The sequence below is a fragment of the Rhipicephalus sanguineus genome, chromosome 9 (genome assembly GCF_013339695.2).
Source record: "Rhipicephalus sanguineus isolate Rsan-2018 chromosome 9, BIME_Rsan_1.4, whole genome shotgun sequence".
Taxonomy (NCBI): Eukaryota; Metazoa; Arthropoda; class Arachnida; order Ixodida; family Ixodidae; genus Rhipicephalus; species Rhipicephalus sanguineus.
The window spans coordinates 7,455,827-7,475,088 of NC_051184.2; the positions used below are offsets into that span (position 1 = coordinate 7,455,827).

At 42.2% G+C, this 19,262-nt stretch overlaps 1 protein-coding gene across 1 annotated transcript in view; it reads left to right on the plus strand.

The window, feature by feature from the left end:
* Window positions 1-19,262, plus strand: part of LOC119404538 (twitchin-like) — a 96,220-nt gene that overhangs the window by 35,916 nt on the left and 41,042 nt on the right. Inside the window, 18 exon segments of the mRNA XM_037671076.2 lie at window positions 1,132-1,413; window positions 2,015-2,205; window positions 2,967-3,081; window positions 3,805-3,940; window positions 5,662-5,828; window positions 6,411-6,692; window positions 7,277-7,573; window positions 8,942-9,241; window positions 9,909-10,187; window positions 10,430-10,729; window positions 11,732-12,034; window positions 12,567-12,845; window positions 13,356-13,461; window positions 15,593-15,798; window positions 16,130-16,302; window positions 17,672-17,801; window positions 18,250-18,537; window positions 18,605-18,712. Of these exon segments, the coding sequence (XP_037527004.2) occupies window positions 1,132-1,413; window positions 2,015-2,205; window positions 2,967-3,081; window positions 3,805-3,940; window positions 5,662-5,828; window positions 6,411-6,692; window positions 7,277-7,573; window positions 8,942-9,241; window positions 9,909-10,187; window positions 10,430-10,729; window positions 11,732-12,034; window positions 12,567-12,845; window positions 13,356-13,461; window positions 15,593-15,798; window positions 16,130-16,302; window positions 17,672-17,801; window positions 18,250-18,537; window positions 18,605-18,712 (3,942 nt within the window).

Below are 19,262 nucleotides of genomic sequence, written 5' to 3' on the forward strand. Positions count from 1 at the left end.
ACAGCTGCATCAGTGCTCATTGCATGCTAGCTTCATCTGATGCCTTAAAAAAGTGTAACAGCCTAGTCAGGGCCATGGACAGATGATCCAAGGGGGAATGGGTATGTTCGTATGTCCTGCCCTCCCCCCCTCCTTAAAATTTGTGTGTGCAGCACCTGAATATGGCACACGACAAAGTCATGAAGTCTTTCCCAGCTCTTACTGTTCTTTTGCTTCGAATGTACAAGAAAGGTTTAAGGATTATTGAGGAGAACAGAACCATATTAGTACTGGTCCTTCACTATTGAAGTGCACATACCCGATCTGCGTGGTTTAATTTTAAAATATTATTGCTTCGTTTGTGCCCAGCCAAAAACTACATAAAGCTGCATTACTGCTGTCCTTATAGTCCTTATATTAAAGCTCAGGACACCAATTGTGCCGAGGCCAGAACAGAAATAAAGTGGCATGCTTAAGTGCCATACTTTTTGTTTTAAAAGATACATGTCATCAGAGCACTTATTGGTACACAAATAAATTTATTATTATTGATTGTAAACGTCTATGCAGTTATCACCTTCATCGATAACCACCTCAAAGTCAAACCCTCCCTCTCCTGGATAAAATTGTGATCCAGGGCTGGTCCGTCTAATTGTGGTGATTACTGATCGAGCTTGTGTTTTATGCCATTAGGAACCATCTGTTGATCCTCATCTTTATGCATTCATTCTGGGTTTTTTCTTTATATGGCATTGCCTAGAAATGCCCATTCAAACATTACTGGAGTTTCCTTGCTGTGTTTTTGCCTCATGCTTCTGCTTATGACAGAGCACAATATTGTGCTACAAATTCATAAAATTTCACTTTTGCCCCCAAGAAATTTTACGGGTGGCATGTCGACGTGTACCTTCATGCTTTTTGACTATTTGTATTGTTAGCCCGTGTCACAGAATTAAAACACCAATCATGTGAGTGTGGAGGGCTCTTTAGTGGTTGTTAACGATGGTTGGTCGACACAGAGCATGGCAAAATGGCATTTTCAACAGGAAATGTTAAACGAATTGGACATTCAAATTAACTCCAGCAGTTGTATCTCACTCAGTCCAGTAGTGGTGACATTTTGATTTTTTTTTTCTTGATTTGCTGTTCCAGTGGCACCCAAAATTGATCGTACCAACCTGGACAAGGTGCGCATTAAGGCTGGGCAGAACTTCAACTTTGATGTCAACGTCATTGGTGAGCCACCGCCAGAGGTCACCTGGACCCTGAAGGGCAAGAAGGTGCTCCCCACGGATCACGTTAAGCTCACCAACGTTCCTTACAACACCAAACTCAACGTTCGGCATGCTCAGCGTGCTGACAGTGGCACTTACACCATCACAGCTGTCAACGAGCACGGCAAGGATGTTGCTGACGTCGAAGTCATTGTCCTGGGTGAGTCAGTATTTCATGAGATGTCGAAGGAAATTGATTATGTATGTAGTTTCCAGGGTTTTACATGCAAAGACCACAATATGATTATGGGGCACACTGTAGTAGAGGGCGCTGCATTATTTGAACCACGTGGGGTTCTTTCGCACAATACACGGGCCTCTACCTTCACTGCCATCAGAATGCAATGCGGTGGCTGGGATCAAACCTGCACTGTTTGGGTGAGCAGCCAAACACTGTAACCACTGTCACCGGGGCGGATGAAATTGATCATCAGTATAAAGTCTAGGCAAACGTATACTTAGAGTTTCATTTGTTGTACTAGTAGTACATTACAAAAGTACCAAAATTACAAATGCCTCTTGGAGCAAGATTACATCAACAAGGGTTTTTGTAAGTTCACTTCAGAATCTGACATTCTGTTGGTGATCAACATGCTACACTTCATATTATGGGAACTAAGTAATCCATTTTTGTTTTCATTTTTGTTGTAAATAATAGTGGCATATTGAAAATGCTTTCTTTGTTTTTACACTGTCAAAATGTCAAAACTGTGTTCTAGAGTTTTTGCCATAGACCTGACGAATGACTGCATTTTGTGCAGACAAACCAACGCCTCCTGGAGGACCACTCAAAATCGAAGACGTCCACGCGGAGGGTTGCACACTCAAGTGGAATCCTCCTGTGGATGACGGTGGCATGCCTGTCGATCACTATGTTGTTGAGAAGCTCGATCCTAATACAGGCCTGTGGGTCCCAGCTGGTGACACCCATGGGCCCGAGACTCAGATGAAGGTTGGTTGCTTGCTTCCCAGCTTCAATTCAGGAAAAGCACCTTCAGACACGAGAACTTGGTCTCACGATTCAAAATTTTGTATTGCTAAACAGTGAAAGTTTTATGCATAACATTGAAATCGATCTTTAATGACATAATATTGTAGCTCTCAAAGACGTGGCAGCTTCTAAGGTGCACACTATGGGACATCAGTTTAAGTATCAATGTGGTGGAAAAAATATAAATAAAGGAGCAGAGTTTTCTTGTGATGCAGCTCAAATACATATGCTTCTTTTGCATTTGTGAATGACCACTGCATTGTTCTTGCTAATTTCAGACGTGTGCCTCACAAAAGATGTGTTTTTTTTTATTTTAAAAAATTTTTTGCTTGTTTGTTAGATTTTCATAATGTTTGTGTGTACAAGGCTTACGAAAAGTAGCAAACAGAGGTTCAGCTAGTTTAACTGCTTAGCCTCAGCAGCACTTAATAATTAAGGCAGAATTGAAGGAAAAGCGAGTGCTAATGCAGATGGGTAGCCGAACTCAGCAGAGATGCTCAGATAACCTTTTCATTTGCTTTATGATGTGAAGATAAATATTTATGCCGATTAAATAGTGCTTTCAAAAATGCTATAAAGCTTCTAAGCCGTGTGCAATTAGGTGCATAATGGCCACATATGTTTCTCTTAAGGAGTTGAATGTGTAGTCTCACGATGGCTGTGAAACTTTATCTTGTTAGTAGCATACTGGGTTTCTTATCTCTTTATGACATGCCATGCAGGTAAAGGGATTGCAGCCAGGCAAGACGTACAAGTTCAGAGTCAAGGCTGCCAACCGCCAGGGAGAGTCTGAACCTCTTGAAGCTGACAAATCCATCGTCGCCAAGAATCCATTCGGTAATACTCCAATACTAAACCCCATTTTCGTGTTTCGTCACTATACTCAGTTTTGACCTTGCACTCGTGTGTGCCTTGCAGTTATTTGCGCATAGCTACCGATCAGTCATTCAAAGAGATACATATGCAACCTTGCAGCTGACATCATGTGCATGCTCGCAGTATCACTTCTCTAACAGAATGCATCGCAGGCCAGTAAGTCTCAAGATGAAGTCAGATCAGTGCACCTCGCATTGTTTGAACAGCTAGTGTTCGTTGAAGTTGTTTGCCATGGATAGTACTTACCTTCCACGCTGCATTCCTTTACACTATGCCATTTTAGTCTGATGTTCTCATTCTCACATGGGGTCACCACTTTTTGTTACATTCCTTGACCTCATCCCATAGCATGCTCACGTTTTCCTCAGGCTGTTACTGTTTGTTCTCTTAGGCTGGCTTGATGACTACTTGTCACTAAGCTGCATCACCAATGTTTTCAAATTTTGATGTTTATTCTCTTGTAGCGTGTTGCAGCATTTGTCCAAGCTGTTGCATTGTCCTAACATAGTTCAGTCTTGAAAGTAAACATAATTATGCTTTGTAATTGGCAAGTAATGTAATCGTCACTACGTTTCACTTTAGGTCTATCTTTACTTTCTGTTCACAGGTGTCAAAACAAAGCAGAAAATGTTTCTTTATTTCTGCCAGCTAATCGGGTTTTCTTTATTTTTCTTCTCTTCTAAGATGAACCTGGCAGTCCTGGCAAGCCGGAGATTGAGGATTACGACAAGGACTTTGTGAAGCTTAAGTGGACCCCACCTGAAAATGACGGAGGATCGCCTATCACGGGCTACGTCATTGAGAAGAAGGACAAATACAAGTGAGACTTGTCATTTGCTTTCCAGTAGAGTGTGCTTTGCAATTGTCGCTCATGTTTACATGTCAAGGCTGCTGTAAACCTCCTTCTGCCTACACCTGAAAGGAAATCCAGCCAGAAAATTGAATCAAACAAAAGAACTTATCTTACTTAGAGCCTTATGTGATTGTGATTTCCATAATCTTTGTACTTCAACATCAGCCACTCCTGCAGTCTCGACTGGAGCAAAAGGTGTCATATTTGGCTTAAACCACTCAGCTTTTATTAGCTCCTGCCATTGATATCTCATGTCCCACTTTTGTGCCCTGATACATCATCTTTTGTCACAGCTTAATGAAGTCAACAGACGCTTAAACCAAGGAAAGCACAGGAGACATTTGTAGTTTTTTACTGTTGTGTAGTAATCACGACATAAATGCAAATGAATTAAATTGACAAATAAAAACAGCTTGCCGTCGGTGGGGCCCAAACCTACAACCTTTCAATTACGCATCCAATGCTCTACCAATTGGGCTATCACGGCAGGCGTTTCCACATCCACTTTGTTGGGTATTTCTGGTTGATGTGCTACATGACGCCATCTGGCAAAAAAAAAAAAATGTGTTCCACACTCACAGCCTTGGCTGCGAATGCCGCTGGCTAACACTCCCAGGATTACATTCAGAGAAATGCCCAATATCAGGATGAACAAATTTACGAAGGGTTGTGAACTGAGCAGTTATGCATACATAACGTTACTAGGCTTGTGCGAATAGTAAATTTTAGGTTCGAAGCGAATTCGAAGCGAATAGTGATCTTGGTCGAATAATTTCGAATCGAATTCGAATAGTATATATCACACATTATAAAGAAAAACGAGCATATTTGTGATGACCCAACCAACCTGCACAACGTTTTTTTTTTTTAATTGTAACAAGGCAAGTGCAAATGTTACTCTTTTTGGTTCAAAGGAAGTGGAAGCAACTTTGAGTAGTAGCAGGATTTGGCTTTTGGTAGAATGCAAGTGATAACTTGTAAAGTATGTTACGTTTTAAAATTTACTACACTTGGAGCATATAAGCTGGTACAACAAGTTTTTAAACTTAAAAAATGATGAATCGATGTGAGGGTAATATGTTCATTTAACCTTGAAGTGGGGCTTCGCGGCAGTGCGGATTTTTCCTGAAAAGGTGTATTGACGGTATAGCACTCCTCCACTGCAGTGAAACCACCTTTACAGGAGGTTACAAGCGGACAGTGCGGATTTTTATTGAAAAGGTGTATTCACGGTATAGCATCCCTGCACTGCAGTGAAACCACCTTTACAGGGGGTTTACAAGCGGATTAATATACAGCGCTTGTCTGTGTTTCTTCCTGGTCCTTCGTCCTTTTTTTGCGCTGTTAGTAACATTATGGATCACCAACTTGCCCAACGAATCGCTCTCTTAATATACACCTATTCGTTCCTTTCGAATACTTCGAAATTTTCAATAATTTAAATTCGAATCGAAGCGAATTCAAATACTGTATTATTCGTTCGAATATTCGAAGTGCTCGAATATTCGCACAAGCCTAAACGTTAAGCATTGCAAAGTGTTCAAAGAGCGACCACTTGTGGCGAAATAAGGTTGAAATTTTCATCAGCAAACTGCACATCTCGTGGAGTCCGTTATTTGAGTAAAGATTACGAGAACGACTTGCACTGCGATTGATTTCTATCAAATTCTATTCCATCTCTTTCCCAGTCCTGACTGGACACCAGTCATGGAGGTCCCGGCAGATGAGACTAAAGCAAAGGTTGGTGATCTCATCGAGGGTACTCCGTACGAATTCCGTGTCAGGGCAGTCAACAAGGGCGGACCGGGAGTTCCCAGCGAGTCCACTGGACAACATGTTGCCCGCCCCAAAAACAGTGAGTGTTTACTTGACTCAAAGAGCGTACATCGCATGGTAAACGTTTTCACCGAGGCATGTCTTTAAAGGTCTCTGTATGATTCCTTTTAAACAAGGTGCCCATATGGATTTTTAAAAGTCAAACAGCATCTTCCTTGGTCAGTAACCATGATTTCTTGCATTCCAGACATTTGTATATTTACAAGAATGAACAAGCAACATTTTACTTACTGTGTTGAGCAAGGTCGAAGTGACTTGCAAGTGCATTGTTTGTGGCCTGAAACTGGTGTATTAAATGCTAGCAGCCTACAATTTTATCTAAATGCCTAGGGCCATGCTAAAAAACATTGCTTTTAGTCGTTCTGCTGAGTGCTAGGCAGTGAATCCACTTTCCACTTGTAGGAACGACATTGTAACAATGACGGGCTAAGACATCGACAGGAATAGCTCCCAGTTTTCAAAAGTGTTCTAAGGTTTTCCATCACAGAACCCTTTCTAGATGGAATGCACTCTTGTTATGAATGACATGGGGAGACAACTTTTGTTGTAGCAGTATTAAATCCTAACAATTGTGTGGTATTGTGCCTTGTTTTTTTTACAGTGGCTCCAAGGATCGATCGCACTGCTCTGCATGACATCCGTATCAAGGTTGGAAAGAGCTTCGAGTTTGAAGTGCCCGTCCTTGGCGAGCCGCCGCCAAACAAGAAGTGGGCCCTGGAGGGCAAGAGCATAGAGGACAACAAGCGCTGGACCATCTCACACGAGCCTTACAAGACCAAGCTGGCAGTGCGCAATGCTGAACGTGGTGACAGTGGCACCCTCATCCTGACGGCAACCAATCCCAATGGCACAGACACTGCTAAAGTCAATGTCGTTGTCATGGGTGAGCACCATGAGCTGTCCCATGTTAATGCACTGCACAGTGTATCAGTTGTATCTTCATTATGTATTGTTTCAAGCAAACAGTGTACTGCTATTCTTTCAGCCTATACTGGTTATTTAATGCTCAAATGATTTACGATCCATTTGTGTGCAAGTGTTGCAGGTAGCAGTGTTTTGTTATGACATATACTATTTGAACACATAATTTCAAACATACATTTGAAAATATACTAGTCGACTATTTGACTCTATATGATTAGAATTTTAGTTAAATTGCCAGTTATTGAACTACCCAATTTCATGACTGATGGATGTCTTTAATAAATTACAGTTTTGGTTGTACAAGAACATATGGTAGAAAAAGGACTTGATCAAGGTATCTGAAAGGAGCCTCATGGTTTTGTTCTTGTAGTCTACTTCATTTGCGTTTTCTCTCCACCATTGTCATTCTCTAACCTTGCAGCACTTACAACGTGAACGCACTTTCATTTTGTTAGGTTTAATACTCTAGACAAGTAAACATAGCATTAGCAAGAACCCGTAAACAACTTTTACTGTTCTGATTTTGAAACCTGTCTCCTGCAGATGTGCCGCAGGCACCGCAGATGATCAAGATTGACAAGATCACCAAGGACAACTGCGAGGTGTCGTGGAAGCCTCCAAAGGATGATGGTGGTTGCGACATCTTGCATTATGTCGTTGAGAAGAAGGACCTGGACTCTGGCATCTGGACACCTGTCGCTGAAACCATGGGCACCACAGTGAAGGCTGAACGCCTGGCCAACCAGCACCAGTATCACTTCCGAGTGAAGGCGGTGAACAAGGAGGGTGACTCTCCTTACGCGACAACTAAGGATGCCATCACTGCCAAGAATCCGTTCGGTGAGCGAACAAAAGCTTCACTGTGCTCGTTTGTTTTTAATGAATCACAGTGTTCTCAAATCCTGCAGCCATGTTCAACAGAACTTCGTAAGACAAGTGTTGGGCACTGTTCCATCAGCGGAGAGTTTGCGCGTTCTAGTTGTGCTTCATTCTTCCTTCTTTAACACAATATGGTTGTGACCACAAATATTTAAGTCGACTTCTTGGATATGCACTGTTTTTAAAGAATAATGACAAAGAAGACGCAGACACAGAGGTGGATAGGACAAAGCGCATGCCCTTTGTCCTATCCACCTCTGGGTCTGCGTCTTCTTTGTCGTTATTCTTTAAAAACAGCGCATATCCAAGAAGTCGACACAAACCAACTAGCCCCAGTCATAGCCTTACTAAATACTTAGGTGTTAAGCTTTTCCGATGTTGTATAGTATTTTATCCATGGTATCCAAGAATCCCAGATGTCAAGTGCCTATAGACATGTCGAATACTGAGGACAACATGGTGTTACCTTAAAGGTTGAGGATAAGAACTGCTGTTTAGAAAAAGTAACTTTATATGTGCAGCGTTCTAAGTTAAACAATGCAACAGCGACGAAAAAAAGATGCAGTATCAGTTACACATGCAGCGATTCACTTTTTAAAAGGTAGCTTGTACACTGGCAAAAAGCGAGCATATATTTTTGAGCATGAGCACAATCTTGATTGTTCTAGAAAGCTTACCTACTGAAACACAGAACGTGGAAAACAATGAATTCCTATCAATTCAACACAATTTTCCTTAGTTCAGAGAAAGAAAGGAAAGGCAAGGAGGTTAGCTAGATGTTGTCCAGTTAGCTACCTTACATGTGTGGAGGGGGGTTGAAAGAGAGAGAAGGCATGACTATGGATCATTCGCAGGCATGGTGCAGCATATCTGCAATCATGCACTTAAGCCAATCGCCTTTATGTTCAAGTCATGTAAAGTATGCATAGTTTGCCACCATATCTTACTTTGGTTCTACCTAGTCCATTGTAAGAAAAATTTTGTTTCTGGGGCCGGTACCTAGTATGTTATGCTTTAAATTTTTGGGTACCGTGCTCAGGGACTGAAATGTGACAATTTATGGCTAAGTAGAGCGCATACTTTCATTCCCACAGTTTTCGGTTCATGTCCCATCAGTGTAGTTTAGCTTGTACACTCACGTCAGGCCCAGCATCACCTTCAGCGGCCAGATTTGTAGTGGCATGACGCGGTTTTCTCGAGCAAGGGTGCATCTAGTTTTTATACTTGAAGTTTTGATGGCGTGTTTCAATCCATGAGCACTGTACATTCTAAACGCCCAATTTAGTCACAGTTCTGTCACTGATAAAAATGTTGAACGCACCGTTTCAGACCAACCCAACAAACCAACACCTCCGGAGGTCACCGACTGGGATGCGGACCATGTTGACCTCGAATGGCGTGCACCGCGCGATGGTGGTGCCCCGATCACGGGATATGTTGTGGAAAAGCGCAACAAGGGCAGCCCGCTGTGGGAAGAGGCTGCTCGCGTTCCTGGCGATGCCACCAAGGCCACTGTGCCTCACTTGAAGGAAGGCGAGGAGTACGAGTTCCGTATCATTGCCCTCAACAAGGCCGGACCCAGCGAGCCGAGCGACCCATCAAAGTCGGTGGTTGCCAAGCCACGAAAGTGTAAGTGGGTTACGCCAGATTTGAAAAGACCTGTGAGTTAGCCAGAGCAGAAAATTACTGTCAGGTGTCCATGCCTGCATGGGATGAGCATTGTGCCTGCAGGGTTGCATCCAAAGAGTGATTGCACTGACCAAATATGGTCACATAGCCTATAGAACCGTAGCTTATTAGGCAAGCCAGTACAAATGCGTATTTTACTAAAAGCACGAAGGCACTAAGAAGTAAGAAAGGAAGATACAACACAACGGCGTTCACATTGTGTCTTCCTTTCTTAGTACTTTTGAGTTTTCACACTGTTAGTAAAATAAGCTTAGCCTGTGACATGAAGATCTTGCATCGTAAAAGAGGAATATATTTAGCACCTTGTTTGTAAACATCTGTGAAATTTTGTTATCTCAGTAAATCTTGAAATTTAAGAATTATCTAAGTGGATGTGTTGGAACGACGAAATTACAGTTTCGTTGCCTCCGTTCTGTATGTGCAGGTGTCAAAAGTCATTATTCCTCAGACAGCATTGTGGAATAGCAAACTGCAATGGTCTAAGATATGTTTAACTTGCTCTGTGTTCTTGCTGTGCAGTGGCTCATTATCCTCAGACAGCATTGTGGAATAGCAAACTGCAATGGTCTAAGATATGTTTAACTTGCTCTGTGTTCTTGCTGCGCAGTGGCTCCATCGCTGGACAAAGCTGCCCTGAAGGACATCAAGGTACGGGCTGGACGGCCTATCAATTTCACAGTACCCATCAAGGGAGAGCCTGCGCCTACCATCGAGTGGCATATCCACGACAAGCCGGTGCATGACAATCGTGTTGAGGTCACCAACACAGCCAACCAAACATTGCTGGACATCGCATCCTCCGTGCGGTCTGACTCTGGAAAATACACGCTGGTTTTGGAGAATGCCCATGGCAAGACATCAGCCTCTGCTAAAGTGACTGTTCTCGGTGAGCAGAAATGAGTCACTGCCTTGTCCATTGTTTATGGCACTGCTGGCTTTACAGCTCTAAACATTAAAGTGCTTTTATTCAGAAATAAATGCCCCATACCTGTTGGTATACGATAGGACCTCTTAAGGAGATTCTTTTGGAATATAATATGCTTCAGCACAGCCTGCCGCAGAGTTATATTGAGAGTATTAATTACTCGGCAAAAAAAGGGTGAGTACTAATGCCTGCTGTGGTTTCAGATCGCCCATCACCTCCTGAAGGACCTCTCGGCATTGCTGAAGTGACTAAGAACTCAGCCACCATTACCTGGAAGGCTCCTGCCGACGATGGCGGCACTCCCATCAAGCACTATCTTATTGAGAAGATGGACACGTCTCGTGGCACCTGGGTGGAGGCTGGCACCACACCAAACCTCACTTTCAAGGTTCCCAAACTGGTGCACAAGAAGAGCTATCAGTTCCGCGTGAAGGCTGTTAACGAGATTGGCGAGTCAGAGCCACTTGAGAAGACTGAGCCCATCATTGCCAAGGATCAGTTCGGTAAGTCCACAGTGTGTCTTGGTTTCCAACTAGACCACTGCAGCATGGCCTTTCATAGTATGTATTGTGGGGCCTCTTGTGCTCAAGGAACAAAGAATACTACTACAGTTAAACCTTGATGTAACGAATACGGATATAACAAATTTTCAGTTATAAGGAAGTAAATTAATAATAGTGAAGCAAGGCATGTTGTTGGGCTAGTCGGTTCAAGGTTACAGCAAAGTTTTAAACTGTGCGAAGAAGACGAGATGAAAACAGGAACACACACACACGCGCACGCAGAACTCTGCGTACTGTGCGTGTGTGCGTGCATACATGTGTGTTCCTGTTTTCGTCCTGTCTTCCTCATGCAGTTTAAAACTTTGCTGAAAAATAGTCTTGCCATTAATACACAGTGTTGTGGATGTACGCTTACAACGAATTTTCGAACATAGCGAGATCATTTTCATGTCGGATATGACTTCATTATAATGAGGCTTTATTGTACACAGCACTGGAAATGTACAAAAACAGCATGCACCTTCTGTACAGTAAGCCAACTAGCTGAATTACACAATAAATTAGCATGCCAATGTAATACATTGTAGAATCAAAGAAATTTGACTCACCATGCCAGGATATCAAGCAAGTAATATTTTTGTCTCTCATTTAGTCTTATAGGAGTGTATTTAGGTTGTCTAATTAATCACAGAACCAGCAAATTAGGTTGTTTTTTTATGGGATTTAACATCCCAAAACGACTCAGGCTATAAGAGACACCGTAGTGGAGGGCTCCAGATAATTTCAACCACCTGGGGTTCTTTAACATGTGCTGACATCGTACAGTACACTGGTCTTTAGTATGTCATCTCCATCGAAATGTGACTGCAGCAAATTGCAGTTGTATTTTACGCCCTATGCTCAAGCAGTGCTAATCAAAAGCAGTCTTTAAGGTCAGATGCCAAAGGCAATCAACTCGGTGATCTCCAGCGTGCCTTAACGCGAGCCCTTACCACTTTGCAGAGAAATCGAGCCAGCCAGGCCGTCCTAAGGTGACTGATTGGGATAAGGATCATGTCGACCTAGAATGGAAGCCACCCAGTGATGATGGCGGTTGCCCCATCAAGAGCTACATCATCCAAAAGAAGGAGCGTGGCTCTCCCCTCTGGACAAAGGCAAAGGAGGTTCCGGCATCACAGACAAAGGCCACTGTGCCAGATCTCAGAGAAAACCAGGACTATGAGTTCAGAGTAATTGCAGTCAATGCTGGTGGCGAGAGCGAGCCTTCGGAGCCATCGGATCTCATCACATGCAAGCCCAGATTCTGTGAGTAATTGGCTTCCACGTTATACTGCCAGGACATTCGAAAGAATATTTTGTAAACTGCTAATTTTGTTACTTTTTGTAAAGTCAAGGACTGACTGGACTTCCTTGTAAAATGGTAGTATCCAAAACGCCTTCAATAACAAGAGTTGATTAGATGATGTCTTCGCATTATCATGTTTGCATGTAAATACTGTAGAAGCATCAGTGCTTCTGTAGTCCTAAGCTAGTATGTTTGTTGGTACAGCAGCTATGCTTGTAATTGTTGCTTGTAATTGTTGTAATTGTTGTACCGAAAAATGAAATCTGTTCAAGACATCTCTGTTCTCTAAGGATAGAAAGAAATGTCCTGTGCTGTTGCAAGCAACAGGCTTTTTTACTACTCTTGTATATTGTATACTCTTTGTTCCAACAAGGTTCATGCGCAGCACATACATTTCAGAAAAAAGATTTACCAACAGCTAAAACAGGCAGTGATGTACGTAACCTGTGTAACTTGCTAGCTAAACTGTGCTCTGTTGTCATTGTCTTACAGTGGCACCCAAGATCGTGAGCCCCATGAAAGAAGTCAAGGTCAAGATCGGCCAGACTCTACACGTCGAAATCAAGTTTATTGGTGCTCCTCCACCGACCGTCTCATGGATGGTCGATGGCAAACCGTTGATCTCGGATGACCGGGTCACCATATCCAACTTTGATGACTACACCATCATCAACACCGTTGACACCAAGAGGTCTGATGGCGGGGCATACACGTTACACCTCAAGAACGATAGTGGCGAGGACAGTGGAACTTTGCCAGTTGTCATTCTGGGTAAGCTTGTGCTGATTGCCCTTGAGTGAAATTGTATGTTCATTATCAAATTTACATGACTCCATGTTACATACTTGACAGCTCACTATCATCTTTTACCATATCTACAGCCCAGGCAAACATGTTTGGGGCTCAGCTTTCACCAATCAGCCCTATTGCTTACAAATTCTTAAAACCCTAAGATTGAGATATAAACAGGTGGTATTACCTAACTTGATAGCACTGGTTCGTGTCCTTCCTTCAGTGTTGTCTTTCATGCAGATAGACTTGCAGTCTTACATAACTTTTTCTTCCTTTCCTTTTTTTTTTCTTGTAATTCCATCTGTAGGTCTGTATGGGTATTGTCTGAGGGGCTCGTTTTTTCTGTATTATACAACTAATGAATAGGTCTGCTATCTTATCGTTTTAATTACATTCAACTATTCTTGCATACATTGTGATGACAAGAAACATGCAGCCCTATTTCATGGAGATGAAGATGGTGTATTAATCGCAAGTTTCTCATTCCAGATAAACCAAACCCGCCAGAGGGTCCCTTGAATGTTGATGAAGTTGACAAGGATCATGTCAAGCTTTCCTGGAGGCCTCCTAAGGACACTGGAGGAAGTGACATCACGTAAGTAGTGTTTAAAATGCTGAGTAAATTACACAACAAGATATAGAAGTGCTCAAGTGGATTATGTTTGGAAGCTGGATGTAAAACTGCTCGAGTGGTGCTGATGTAGCACCTTACAAAATATGTGGCAGTCATGCTTCAGAAGCTCAAGGAATATTTTTAAATGTATTGGCAGCCTTAAAAGCCAGCAGTGCACATTACACCTACAGATGCATTAAATTTGAAATTGGTTGGTGCCATCATTGTTGACTCTTGATATTTTCATTTGCCCAACAATGCAAGCAAATGACTCCAAAAGCCATTCACGCAGCATTGAAATGGATTTCATCTGCATCTTATTGGAAAGCTGCGATGAAGAGGCATTTGGTTATTACTAGAGCTGTGCGAATAGCAAAATTTTGGGTGCGAAGCGAATTCGAATAATAAAGGTTGAGTGCGAATCGAATCGAATAATTTCGAATAATTTTCGAATATTTCTCAAACATTTTTCGAATAATTCGAAGTGAAATTACAGAAATGTTGCAGAGAATCCCTAAGTATGTTCTTGTGAGATCGCAACATGAAAGTGTTTCTTTTCACTAGGTTGATGAAGCGCTGGTGGGGTCATATTTCATAGTTGTCTTTCTTATCAAGAATGAGGCAATGTAGAGGCCGAATTGTATTTATGTACATGATTTGGTGCAACCAAAGTGTTGCCGACAACACTTTACACGTGATAGGCAGAGATGCCATTTCTTCAGCCTCTCCTCCTCTTTCAACTGCTGTGGAAGGCCGACTGACGTGGCAGACAAGGGTGTGCTCCCTTCAAGTCCGGAGTTCCAAATCTGCCTCGTAGACATCGATATATAAGAACATCTGAAATTTTGGATGCTAAAAAGCTTCGGCGTCCGATTTTGCGGACTTCCTGCCCAAATTTCAGGTCCAAAACAATTGAGCCCCCAATTCTGCCACATCTTTCATCTCCATGTTGGAACCAGCGTTTTCTTGAGTTAATACATTTGCGACCGTAGCGGAGCTTGAAAGGCAGCTTTGCCGCAATACGGGGGTGTGATGAGGTGAAACATATTGAAAATCTAGGGACCACTTTCAAACGGACGTTGACTGTCTCTTGGCCAAGTTCGACCGTAACGGACCTTGAAAGGCAGCTTTGCCGCAATACGGGGGTGTGAGGAGGTGAAGCATATTGAAAATCTAGAAACCACTTCCAATCAGACGTTGACTGTCTCTTGCCTAAGTTCGACCGTAACGGAGCTTGAAAGGCAGCTTTGCCGCAACACGGGGGTGTGATGAGGTGAAGCATATTGAAAATCAAGGGATTATTTCCAACCGGACTTTGTCTCTTGGCTAAGTTCGACCGTAACGGAGCTTGAAAGACAGCTTTGCCGCAATACGAGAGTGTAATGAGGTGAAGCATATTAAAAATCTGAAGGGGTCACTTTCAACCGGACGTTGACTGCATTTGTCTTTGGGAAGTTCGAATAGTTCGAATAGTAAAATTTCAGTGCGAATCGAATCGAATAGCAAACACTATTCGAAAAATATTCGAAATTTCGAATATTCGCACACCCCTAGTTATTACACTACAGCACCTCATACTATAGTACACTCGTTTTGAAATGGAGCTGGAATGAGTGAAATACAACACAAGGGCACTTTGCATTTTTACTTATCTATATACTCATATAACGTAAGATAAATTATATGTATATACCTATTGTATATATAATACAACGGACTCTCAGTAAACAGAAATTTGTTTAACGGAACTGCTGTTTAAATGGAACAGCTGCTTCTAATATGATTGGTTTCGTACTTGTATTCCGCACCCCTGTTCCTCTCTCAGTAAACAGAACTCCTGTTAAACGGAACACATTTTCCTGGTCCCTTCAGGTTCCATTTTATGAGAGTCTACTGTATAAGCACTTTCTAAGTGTGCATTAGAGAGGCCTTTCATACCCCATCAGCACAAGTTTTGTTACATAGCACTATATAATAATTCAACACAACACAAGAATGCGAACAAACTGTCTGCACTGGTTCATGAATTTTCATGGATGACTCTAACCTGGCAACGTATTATGAAGTCGCATTTCTAACTACAAGTGTTTATTGTGTGTCTCATTGCCTCTAGGGGTTACGTGATTGAGAAGCGTGACAAGACCCATGGCGGCCAGTGGGTGCCTGCAGTTGCATTTGTGCCGCCAACAGCCACCGAAGCAACTGTGCCTAAACTCATCGAAGGAACCGCATACGAGTTCCGAGTTATGGCTGAGAATGCACAGGGACTCTCTGAGCCTCTCACAACGACTCGTCCAGTTGTGGCCAAGAGTCCATATGGTGAGACCTCTGTCTTATTTCCTGTCGTGCAGCATGTCAGCAAATTAACACAGATTTTAAGGACAATCCGTATTGATTTCTATCTAAATACATTCTGTCTACATTTGACTAGGCTGTCCTGAGAGAAGTTACATGGCATGAATCTGCTTGATATGATTTGCTACTGTTTATCCATGATGTGTGCTGCATTGCTGTGAAGGCACATTGATAACGCTCACTTTTCTTCTGCAGTAGCTTCCCAGAAAAAAATTTTTTGTTTTCATCTTTCTCCGATGTTATGTTAATTCTAATAAGTTTTTTCATCTTATATTTTCTCTCTCAATGCTTACAGGCACCCCAGGCAAGCCTGGGCAGCCTGAGGCAGTGGATCATGACCGTGACTTCATCAAAATCAAATGGGAGCCACCACGCAATGATGGAGGGTCACCCATTACTGGCTATGACATTGAGCGTAGAGACACCAAGTCTAACCGCTGGGTGCGCGTCAACAAGGAACCTGTTCGAGTAAGTCAGATAAGCCGTACTCGTATCTTAATCAAGTCCAGGCCAAAAGTTTCAGACTGCATCAGACTACTCGCATCGAAACCTGTCTTGTCATTTACACTTTTTCGTTATGCAATAAAATTGCATGCAATAAACTGTTTATGTTTATATAAATATATCTACCTTCTATAAAAGCTGAAGAAATTCATCCTTGTGCTCACAGCAGACACTGCGGAGAACCTGTACTTATATGGATCTAGGCTCATAATGCAAAAGAGGAGGCTAATCTGATTATATTTGACCTGCAGTGTAGAGCACAGTGGAGCACAAGGATGAGGAACTACACAGCGACATAGTGCCGACTCTATGGTTATATACAAAGTAAATTACTTTGCATATAACCATAGAAGGCCACGGGCACTAAATGTGTAAAGAATTAAAGTATGACCACTGCAGTCTGCAGGAAACAATATACATTTTTTCATGTCTGAAACATATAGTTCGGATGTAACGTCATCACATAAGAACTAGATCACATAGTGTGCAAACATGTTTAGTAGTTATTGCATTTAACATTTGCATTATAATGATGTCATCAGCTTTGGAGGAGTTGAGCTGGTAAATGGCATAACATGACCAACATAAACTTTAGTGTCATCTTCATGACCGTTGCTTCAAAAGAACATTCGGGATTGATTTCCCTTACGATCAGGATACTTGTTCATTTGGCAGTCTATGAAATTCTCAATATAAAATTCTCTGCTAGTTCCATACCTCAAAAGAATCTTGCTTTTGTCTTATGTACTTTCACAAGGTCCACAACTCACACCTATGCATTAACGTGGAAAGTACCAGGGCTTAAACTAAATGAATTTCAGTTTATCAGCTATTTCTTTCGAAATCTTGGAAAGTTCACCCGTAGCTCTCTTTCCTAGTACTCTTCTTCACTGTAATTGTTTTGTATAGTTACCATCTGCATCTATTCTGGATCCTAGGAAAGCATAGGTGTCCTGCAACATCTATTACATCATTACTTATCTGAATGCTCAGTTCTTCACCTGTTGTCACAACTTTAGTATTTTTTATGTATCAAAAAGAACCAGCATTGTCACTTTCTTCTTTTATGTTCAGAATAATGGTTTTTATGTCTCATGTTTTCTGCTACTAATGACATGCTAACATGGAGTGCTTATGCACTCATCTGCTAAGGTTTTCACTGTTTTGTCACGACTCACAAGTAATCCTTAGTGTACTACAGTCAACCAAACAAACCATTTTTCGTACTGCCTTGACATCATTCCTTTTTTCTCCCCTTCTTTCCCTGAGTAGAGTAGCACGCTAACTTCTCTGTGTATATCCTGTAGCAATTTCTATTTTTGTTTCATTTTAGACACCTGAGTATACAGACAAGGATGTGACAGATGGGCACCAGTATGAATATAGAGTGGTTGCAAAGAATGCAGCTGGTCCGAGTGAGCCAAGCATGGCATCTAAGCCAATTGCAGCCAAACCGATGAAAGGTAAGATCTTAATGCAGTGAAAACCACAACCACAACACTACATTTTCTGAAACCTTAATGTGTGTTCAATGCGTGCATAGATATCAACATGGGCAGCCTTGTAACTCTCCTAGGGAAAGGTGGAAATTTGGTCAGGAACGTTACTGATATCTGCTTTTAGTATTTTGTTTGATAAGAATGAGCTGCATGTATGTGTACAAACTCTTTACAATGAGGGTTCCATTACTATGAGTTGCTATACTCATGTGCGAGCAAGCATAAAGGGGAACATTAAATGCGCAGTCTTTATGTGGTAATACTGGTGTTCATCTTATTTATTGCTATTTACAGCAGTAATGTGCCCTGTCATTAACCTACCATTATGATTTTCTTAGCCATCCCACGAGAAAATCTGCTGACTTTCTTTCATAATTGCTGACATTTGCATGTCTGTGATATCGAATTACAGAGAAGCCAAAGTTGCACCTGGACGGTCTCTATGGAAAGGGTATCCGTGTGCGTGCGGGTGATCCGCTCAACATCAACATACCACTCACGGGTGCACCTGCACCTGCTGTCACGTGGCTGATCAACGACAAGGAGATCCCGCCCACCAACCGGATCCGTACTGACACCGCTGACGAGACGGTCAACCTCACCATCCCAGTGTCACAGAGAGGTGACACAGGAAAGTACACCATCAAGGCAAAGAACATGTATGGAGAAGATTCAGCTGACATTGACGTTCTCGTCTATGGTATGTCGTTTGACAAGTATCAGCTAGAATAGGATAGTTCCTAACAGCAGTACTTCTTCTAATGCAGATAAGCCTGGACCTCCTCAAGGACCACTCGAATATCCTGAGGTGACTAACTCTACAGTTGTGCTCAAGTGGAGGAAACCAGAGGATGATGGTGGAGCAGAGATCACAGGTATGATTGTCTATTGGATGAATGCCATATTATGCACTACTTAATGAAGATTTTATGAAATAGAGTAAAGTGTTTCAGACAGACTGACTGATGTTTATATAGGTAGAACAGATTCTTGAATCTCTCTATAGTCGGGTACAACTTTAGAAAAAAGGAGAGGCCCCGCCCATATGACCGAAGCGCGGCAGCCGATTGCCTCCGCGGCAAAGAAATATCTTCTCCTTGAGCGGAGGCACCGGCCGTCCGGCTCGTGACGTCAGTCTAGAGCGCGCGCCCATTGGTGGAAGCGCGTGTGCATCCGCCTTTGAGGTGCAAATGCCGCTTTTTTCTAAAGTTGTACCCGACTATAGGCAGCTGTTCAGGTATCTGCAGCTTTGAGCTATTTCTTGCTCTTTTCATTCAAGTTATTTCTGTTAGATTTAGTTTATGTAACTGCACATATGCATACAGCAGTTTAATGGGCAGCATCGTAGATGCACTGTGATACTGTAATTGTTTTTCTGTAATTGCTTTGTCTGAGCACGAAAGCTCTTTATCTACAAAAATTTGT